This window comes from Monopterus albus, unplaced genomic scaffold (assembly GCF_001952655.1).
Source record: "Monopterus albus unplaced genomic scaffold, M_albus_1.0 scaffold327.1, whole genome shotgun sequence".
NCBI classification, from domain to species: domain Eukaryota; kingdom Metazoa; phylum Chordata; class Actinopteri; order Synbranchiformes; family Synbranchidae; genus Monopterus; species Monopterus albus.
In genome coordinates, this window is record NW_018128207.1 from 359,981 (window position 1) to 370,033 (window position 10,053).

The 10,053-nt window shown below is 41.5% G+C and overlaps 1 protein-coding gene across 1 annotated transcript in view; it reads right to left on the reverse strand.

Annotated features, from left to right (window-relative positions):
- Positions 1 to 6,002, reverse strand: part of spock1 (SPARC (osteonectin), cwcv and kazal like domains proteoglycan 1) — an 89,841-nt gene extending 83,839 nt beyond the window's left edge. Inside the window, exons 1-2 of the mRNA XM_020624454.1 lie at positions 5,844 to 6,002; positions 5,166 to 5,303 (exon numbers count right to left, since the gene is read on the reverse strand). Of these exons, the coding sequence (XP_020480110.1) occupies positions 5,166 to 5,300 (135 nt within the window). The 5' untranslated portion in view covers positions 5,301 to 5,303; positions 5,844 to 6,002. The remainder of the gene's footprint in view (positions 1 to 5,165; positions 5,304 to 5,843) is intronic.
- Between the last annotated feature and the right edge of the window lie 4,051 nt (positions 6,003 to 10,053).

Genomic DNA, 10,053 nt, shown 5'->3' on the forward strand with positions numbered 1-10,053 from the left:
TTAGACATGACAAGAAAAACTAGAGGACGGACAGCCTCTTTTAGAGAACCAAAAAAACCAGGCAACAGGCAGATGAAAACAACTTTTCCAATTCTTGAGGATAAAAGTGGCCTGCTTGAATAGCAATGACAGATTTTCTGTCACTCTTTACACACAAAGATTTTGACAAGAGTCACAGGAGAGGACTGAGGAGGTTAGGAAATGTTGGTATAGATACCAAAACACACTTTCTTTTGGTAAGATGTTTTTCTACAATGCCTTTTCTCTTCAAACATTTAACATATGTTACTGTAAATTAAACAAATGTTCAATTAATTATTTTTTTCTGCTTTGCTTATATTTGACAGCTAACTGCACAGAGACAGACAGGAAACATAAGTACACACAACAAAAGTCCCTTGAATCTGCTCCTATGTTGGCAGGCGGATCAATAACACTGCCACATTAACGACTACATATGTTGCATTGGCAAGATTTACAAACTCTGTCATCAAGAAAACAGCCATAATCATGACAGCAAGTGCACCAGAGCTCTATCGGTATGGAAACCATCATAAACACGCTGTTTATGATGCGGGCTTTCTGCATTTATATACTACATCTCCTAACTTCTTACTTTGCTCATGTCATGATTACTACAGTCTCTAGAGGTCGCCAAACTATAACACGTTATGTTTGGTCATAAAAACCTGCCAAAAACCACTCTGGACAGGCCACCAGTCCATCACAGCACAAACAACATATAGGACACTATACATACAGGACACTCTCCTTGAAATCTGACCAGGCATTTGGCACCAACTTCCTATACTTGATAGTCTGTAATTCCGATTACTACAGACAGTACCAAAGGAGGAATGATTCTGGAAAAGATGACTTGATGGAGTGTAATCAGTGCCACCATACGCCAAAGGAGTTTGGCAGGCTCCTCCTGACCTCTGCAGCAGCCATGATGATCAGCTCACACACACTCTGAGCTTTGATTGAACTTCTGTTGTAAAGTGACTCTCTGACACTAATGCTTACCATATATCTACCTCAATACAAAATACCCAATAATTTCCTAGCCCAACATAAATCTACCAATAATAGGCTTGCTCAGGCCAGAACAGCAGAACCAGCCAGCTCAGCAACCCACAGACAATAATACAGTATTTATTAGCTGATAAACTTCACTACTGTGTAAAAAGTCATTACACAAGAAGCCTTTCAAACTGTTGTTATCCAAGCTGTGAATAATGGCGTTATATTACTACATGATTTTGCCTTTCTTCTGTTCTTTACAGAGGGCATATAAGATTGAGGTTTGTGGTTTTGACACACACAGTGAACGAGGAGAAGTAGCCATATCGTTTAAAGATTATGAAGGACCACTTGAACTGTGTCCATTAAATAAACATTAGGAAAGCATCCTCAGATTCACTCATCTTCCAAATATACTGGCTGCATTCCTGTCTGAAAAGAGCTGGAGAGCCTGAATGTCTACCATCTGAGGAGCAAGTGTGCTACTAGCACCCAAAAAGAGACAGTGTAGAAACCACTGTGGTCACACATTCATGCTCCATGGATTCAACCCTGTGCTACTGTTAACCAAGTTTGGCTATTAAGATTATATACTGTATGTTAACACTGCTCCCAGTTCCAGCTGGACCCATCATATTCACTATTATCCTGACCAGAAAACCTTGATGTAACCAACCACACAAGGCAGCAGCAGGCTTACAAAAAGCTGACTGTGCTTGAATCAGAACCATGGTTGAAATCAGTGCTGCATACAGTACAAATGTGTGCATATTCACTGCAGCTATACCTTACTCTGCATAAAAGCTCATAAAAAAACAAAGTGGTGACTGTAACCTAAGGAAAACTGCCATATTGTTAGCATAAATAAGTGTCTGGTAAGGAGCAACAAATGTGGTTTAGAAAATTTAAGGATTAAGAAACAGTGAAATTGGTCATAAACATTTGGAAATTCTGTAACCATCCATCTAGAATAATGAATACAAAGGCGCTGACTGCACTAGAAAAACGAAGAAGACATGTTGCCACAACTAATCATAATGTTTTAGACCAAAGCCAGACATTTACACAATAGTGGCTGGTGTGTGAAGATTTAGATTACAGCGGCTCACCCAGCAGGCCTGTCCACACACTTCAGTTTGAAGCCAATATGATGTGTCATTTATTCCACAAATGTGTCTCTTTGTCTCTACGAACCAAGCATACACCCAACTGACAAAGATACAGGCTCTGTATAGATTGAAGAAAAAATATTTTTGAACTGACAACACATGAATTAAATTTCTTGATGAAACAGAATTAACGTACCTTTCAGCAGATTATCGTGCAGTTATTAGGAATATGACTAGGCAGAAATATAAATCAAATCCCATTCTCCTTATGTTTCCAAGATAAGCTTCCTGAACTTTGACTGTTAAATTCTTGCACCAGCTCCCCTGCCAACAAATGGACACTCATACATTATGCAGGAGGGAGCAAGTGGCTCATCAACGGGGACCCAGAGTGAAACATGGCAGCTGAGAACAGCGGAGAGGAGGAGTCACGGGTGAGGGCAGAGGGAGAGGGAGGAGAAGACAGAGAGGGGTTACGGTTGAGGAAGCACAGGGTCATTCACAGCTCCAGGGACAAAGGAGGAAAATGACAGAAAGGGAGAAGCATGGAAGAAAGATGTGGCGTTCATGACAGGGAACTGATAGGGCCATGGGATTGATTGAGTGACAGATACACAGCTAGTGTAAAAGTCTGGATAGATAGATAGATAGATAGATAGATAGATAGATAGATAGATTTTTCATAAGGCACAAAAAGCATTCAAATTAAAGGGGTCTTTAAAAACATCATGATCAAAAGTACAGTACCCCGATATCAGTCTTTTGTCAATCATCACATTTAAGTTGCAAAAATGTTTGTTTTATAGCTTGAAACTGATTCTTACAGAACAATTCCTTCTTAATCTAATGTCTTGCTGTCTATGATATTAAAATGTTTGGGGGCAGAGAGGGGAGGACAGAAACTAAGAAAGAATGAAGGAGGAAAGAAGACGCCATGGGAGGAAACACAGCCAATGCTGCAGGAGACTAATTACAACCAGCAGGTTTTCTTATGTGACAGGGCAGACACACGCACAGACAAACACAGCAGCAGCTTCTGTATTTGGTTTGTAACATTGCTTGAAATATTAAACATAAATGTCACAGCCTTTCTCCTGTTCACTGTGCCACCTCTGTGCTCCTTCCCCTCCCTCATCTCTGCTCCTGTCCTCCTCCCTCCACTGACAGCTCCCTGTTAATGAGTTTCATTTGCACAAGAGACCACAGGGAGAAATAAAGAGTGGGCAGCACATGCGCGTGCACACACACACACACACACACTGCAGGTACTAGATACCCAGCTGAGTTTATACAGACATGACTAATACTAGCTTCACATCATGACTCTATGTATGTGGAAGGGCAGCTCTAATAAGGCCAGAGTTGGCCCACTGTTTGCCAAAATCTCTGGAGGACATGTTAGAATGCAGCAAAGGACATCCTAATATTAAAAGTATGGCATCAAATAGAAGGCAGGTGGTTACGTTGCTATCACCATCAGCCTGATGACAACTTGTTAGACTGGAAAATGTTAGCTCTGCGTTGCTTAGTTGTTGAGGCCATAAGCAGGGCTTGGAGTAAGATTCTGGTCTTCAAAATACTCAACACAACAAACACAAACTTCATCTAAGTCTTTAAAGAATGAGATTTGGTCTCAGTTTACAGCTTCAACAGCAAGAGAATGTTTGATCGCACACAGTTTAAAAGAGGTACAGAGTCTATCCCAATAGCACAGCACAGGAAAGTCATTAAGTTCATGACACGGATTTTATGAAGACACAACACACCCCTTTAATTTCCCATTAATCAGTTGTTAAGACTGTTCAAATCACATTAAAGTATCTGGCAGCACTGCATATATTCCGTCCCAGCTCTTCGTTGCAACTATATGATGGTTACACTGAGTGAAATATTCAGGCCCAACACTTCATGATTTTATGGCTGCACCATTCCACTAAATGGGAATAGTTCAGATGCGCTGAGCATTATTTTATATGCCTTTCTAATACAATTCAGCCTCTGTATGTTTAAAAACGTGGACTTTTCAACTAGAAAATAAATGTGTGTGGGTTTGAATGTGACTGCACAGAAACTAAATGAATCCGTGCGTTAGTTCTGATTTTACATTAATTAGACTGGTGTCACTGCAGTTAACACTTGAGAATCACACTTACACATCAAAGTGACTTTCATCATCTTTATACTACATGTAGCACCTACTGTATGCATTAGGTCCTTCTTGAGTCACTTAAGACCATTCTGTGTTTTATACAAAGCAACCATGGTTTCAAGCCTCGACCCAAATCTCAGATGACCCAGGTAGACAAGGCTAACAGGGCTGCTTCTGAGAAAACAACATCATTATGTGTGATATTCCTGAAGAAAAAGCCTTGATGAGTCTCAATAACGGAATTAGAAAGATGCACCTGAAACACACACACAAACACACACACCTCTACAGTATGTCCTACAGACTAGACACTTTACACATACTGTATGTTGTTGTTCAGGGGAAAAAAAATCACAAATATAAACATACTTATTCTGTATGTTATGAAATGCCACCTGACTGATAAGTGCGCACACTGAGCCTCAAACTGGCTGTCTTCTAATCCTGACTGAAACAGACAATTGCTTATCAATGATAAAAGCATACTGTTGTATGGCTTCTTCAAAATGGGTTGATATAATAGTGTATTTTAATGCCAACAAAGTTAAGCAGATCACCAGCAATAAAGACCTTTTCCATCATGTGCAGGGGTATAATGTTATCTGTCTATCAGTCTGATTCTCTTTCACCCAGGTTTGAAGCTGTTGAGTGTCTACAGGGCGGATTATACCTGCTGGTAAGCGCTCAAGTACTCACGGGTTGCATCAAGGGCGCAGTGCTCCCTCTCCCCCTCTGTCTTTCTCATATAGGCTACACACTCTCTCTCTCTCTCTCTGTCCCTCTCTCTCACACACACACACACATATACTGTACACCCGCACAAACAATAAGGCTAATTATAATTGCCCCTTTGGCTAGATGTTATATCTGCCAGTGCAACTCACATCTCTGAATCTGTTCCAGGATCTGTCCTTGTTGTACTGAGCCCCGGTGCTCAGCCATTTGTCGTTACTGTTACCGGAGACGGCTGTTTCTCTGCTCAGCAAGAGAGCCACGACAGGTAGCAGAAAGAAGAACATCTTCTGAAAGCAGAGAGAAGAGCAGAAAAGCAGAGGGGTGTAAGACGGGGAGAGCCACTGAGTGAGAAAACAGACGCCGAGCAGAGAGGGGGGGTGCTGCAAAGTGTCAGAAGAAGTGAGATGCAGCACTTTACAGAACCCAGAACTCTATTCTATTCTGTTGTGACGCAGAATGGATCAGAATGTCACAACAGAACACGATGAAGCGGAAAAATGAACTCCCTGCGCGGAGAGTGGTCATTTTTATCAAATTGCTGATCTTTTCTGTAATCGGATTACAAATACTGAAGAGTTGTCACCGCGGCAGATGGGGCACCGCGGAACGATTAGCTCCCCAGCTTCCCCTCCGCCAATTTGAAAAGCAGTAGCCTCAACACAATAACCGACCTCACGGAGCTTTGTCTTGATTTTCATCCGCTTTCTCCTCCAACCAGCACCGGCATCACCAAAGTCCACAAATAGGCGAGTGTTGACTTTCCTTTCTAATTTATAGCTCTTTTTGACAAAGCACGCCAAACGGTGCTTTTAGGCTACTTACCGTACCTGGGATAGTTTGTTGGTGTCCGATTCCGATTCCCGGGGTAAAATAAGTCCACGGTCCCGGGCACACCGGTAGCACCCGACTGCTTGTAGGACTGACTGCAAAAGGAAACTGCGAGGACGAGTGGACCGGGAGCTTTCTCCTCCTCCTCGGTCACAAGACACCGCCTCTCTCCCTCTCTCTCCCCTCTCTCCCTCTCGCTCTCTGTCTCCCTCTCTCTCGCCCCCTCTCTCTCTGTATCTCTTTCTTCGTCTCTCTCTCTCTCTCTCTCTCTCTCTCTCTCTCTCTCTCTCTCTCTCTCTCTCTCTCTCTCTCTCAATCCCCCCCGTCTCTCTCTCTCTCCCTCTCGCTCTCTGTCTCTCAGTCTCTCTCTCTCTCCGGTACTCACTAACCGTGTCATTGATTTTTCAGTAGGGTATGTTCTGTTTTTTGTGTTCACATCAGAGCGCAGACGAGGTTTGGGAGCCGTGTCAAAGCCGTGTTCAGGGTGTGCAAACACGAATTTCATTTTAGTCTCGCACTTCTCTAGTGGAATTCAAGTTCTCGTGCCCCCCATATTAAATGCAATTAAGTTACATAAGCCGTAAAATCAGAGTTGTACTGGTGCCACAAAACGTGTCCCGGTTCAGTTCCAGATGGGTTGATCTGCTGAGGGTTGCGCGTTTTTAGCACCACGGACAGAAGCAGGCATAACTCACAAATGGGTCACACAACCAGGGCGTTCATTTGAGTGAATATAACGATATGTGTTTAAATATTTAATCTGTGACTCTAGCTTCCACTCTCTCGGGGCTTTTGTTCGCTTTGGCTACACTCTCCTTTCTCTTTTCCTTTCTCTGTCCGCATGTGTGTGAAATGCAGAGAGACCATCTGCTTTGCTGTCTGTGGTGAGCATACACTGGAAACACTCCTCTCTTTGTGGTTCAGCTCAAGTGTGTTTAATTGACCTGTTTTGACACAAAGAACGCCAGCTCCTTATCTCCACTCCGACCGACAGCAATTCGTTTTACTTGCACTTTTGGAAATGTACTGCCAGAATTAAATATAGCATACTGTAAGAAATACTCCCGTTATCTTTTGCAGTTCTGCATTTATGCAATCTGATAGGCTGCAACTCGCTGCCAGCATTTTAACGTCTTTGTGATGTTCAGCGGAGTCTGGATCATTATTTAACCCAAAGGTCACTGCTGGTTGTGCTGTGAACGTTTTTTCTTTCAATGAAAACTAACCCTTAGAGCTCAATACAAATGAATCAATATAAACAAAAACAAATGATTTACACCAGTCTGCACCAGTCTGTGTGATAGTGGGAGGTCTGGGTTTTACTGAGGACATGAACTGGTAGCAATGGTGCAGGTGTTGGCGTCTCCATGAGGTAGAAATGTGCTGACATTATGATTAAAATGATTGGGTTTTATGATTTCTGCTGTCACTTTAAGTAATAATGGTACTTTCCAAGTAAAACCCAATGAAATCTCAGTAGCGGTTTGTCAGTTGGATATATCTACACTCTGAGTTGCTTTAGAGGACACAGAAATGCTAACTAATTGTAAATCAATCAGTGGTGCACTTCTAGCAGCATCTCATCATGATGCTATTTGAGAGGGAAAAAAAACACAGTAACTAATAAGGACATAATATTTAAGTAGTTATTGCTTATTTTATCATGTGTCATTTACACTATAAGTTAATCAGTATAAAGGGTTAAGTACGTTGTTTTTATGCTACTTCACAGATGTCCATTTAGTGATTGGACTGTTTTCTTTGTCCAGTATAAAGGGCTAAGTACATTGTTTTTATGCAACTTCACAGATGTTCATTTAGTGATTGGACTGTTTTCTTTGTGCAGCTAGTGGTGATATGTTTCTTGATCACTTCTCTTCAGTCTTTTTAACAGACACAGAAAGTGACCAAATGAAATGAACTGCTCCAAGGCCACTTGTACATACATTTACTGTATTCACCCTGGCCAAAACATTTGACTGATTCTCTCAAAAGGCTGTCCAGACTAGACTAAACAATATGATAATTAGCTGTGGAATAAATGTACTCAAAATAATCATATTGCAACAATATTACAACAACGTCTTTTCAGTTTTCTACCACTATACCTGATGCCTTACAGAAAAATATCATTAACAGTGCAAAACTATGACAATGCAGTGATATTTAATAATCCAGAGTTAAATGACTTTAGCAGAACATTTTAATTTTACAGCAGATCTTTTATTTTTTTTAGCCAAACCAAAAATGGCATCTTCCAATATTATCATACAGTTGAATCAACACCTGTCAGAAACATTTTTTTTTAAAAGATGAGAGAGGTAAAAGTCTGCATAACACTGGATAATGCAGCTCACCTCATACAGTTTTTTACTGCCATCTTGTACTCTGAGGTACTATATGAGTGATAAAACTGGAAAGACCAGTAAGCAGCTTATGAGCTGAAAGGTTGTGAGACACTTGATTTTGATATCTGGAAGCTCTTACAAGATATTTATATGCACTATGTTAATATTTGTGCAGCTCGCATTAAATGAAAACCCTGATATTTACAGTAAATCTGGGTAAAGCTAGGAAACTTGGAAATGGGATTGAGTATTTGTCTTTCAGACAAGAAGTGTCGAATGTCTTATTTAACACTTACATTCTATGTTTAGTGTTTCAGCTCCATTGCAGAGACTTTACATTATGCATAACACCCATTAGATTTTTCTGAAATTCTCCAAGAAGTGGGTGGGATGTAAGATAAGTCAGCCATTCCCTGTTAAAGTGGAGATTAGCCAGGGTTGTCCCATTTCAGGGCAGCTGTACACCTTAGCTTTGGAACCATTGCTGTGCAGATTAAGGGACAAACTCACTGGACTCTTTTTACCAGGTCATGTATATAGACCTACCATGGCATTGTCCGTTTATACTGATGATGTTAATGATTTTAGAAAAACACAGGGAGATGTTAAGATGGTAGAGAGTTTGGAGCTATTTTAAAAGCCTTTGCATGGGTGAATTGGGAGAAGAGTGAGGTTGTGCACATGGGAGAATGGCAGAGAGGGACAGCACCTAGTTTGTCTGGGGGTCTTGGGTAAGGGAAGAAAGGTATGAGGGCGTTAGGGGTGTTTTTAGGAACTGACCAATATCGGAAATTAAATTGAGAAGGTGTAGAGGAGAATGCGTGTGCCAATTTGTTTAAATGGAAATGGTTACTTGCACAGTTGTTGTATAGGGTTAGAGTTCTGGTTTTCTAATAACTTTCTAATATCATTCTGGCTACAGACTGCCCAGAGAGTTCTCTATGGCTGTGGTGCCAGCTGGATGGACACTGCTCTGTTGTTGCTGAGGCGAGCTGGACAGCTGAGTAATGACAAGCACTTGTTCCTGCTGCAGGTTGTGCTGGTGGATCTGATGGGCTTGTCACCCTTCTATATTTTGGTCCTGGAAGCTTGGCAGGTTCTTGAGTACACCAGGAATGTGGATTTATATGGAGTCTTTGTTCTTCATTACCTTTGTGAAATGTCAAACTCTCCAGTCTGCTAGTCTGTGATCCAGCTTGAGGCATGCAGGCTGTGTAAAACCAGGTCATCTGATAAAGATGACTCATTTGTCAGAGATCTGGGTAAGATGGTAAGCATCAGGTCCAACAGGCTGTCAAATAGTACTGTGGAGGACGTCTGTGCCTCATTGCCTGAGCCCCTAAGAGAGATTGTAGAGGACAGTACTCTGTCTGACCTGTGGGATGATGGCTGTGAGTACAGCTTCCCATCTCTGAACATTAATCCAGTTGTTGTTGATTGGCAGGAGAGGGAAGGGTCAGCTTTTGTCTTTTCAACACCCAGTTTAAGTGAGTTTACTGCTGAAGAAGGAGCTCTACCAGATCTGTGTTAAAGTGTTCAACCTGTATTCACTGATTAAAGAGTCGAGGTGGGCTGGGGTTTTTGGTCCAGATTTTACTCTGACAGGCAGCTGGTGATCCTTGTATAAGCAGCCCATATATAAATGAGCTAGTGACCTTCACTGGAGGATTATACATGGAGCAATAGCTACAGACACGTGGCACACCTCAATCCTGATCATAGGGTAGAGTGTCCTTTTTGTTCACAGGAGGAGGCTATTGCTCTGATTATATTTATTTTTCTTTGGAGATAATCTCTGTGGGCTGTTTTTAATTATAACTATGTATCATTTGTAAAATAAAAAAATATCCTTCTTATTTAA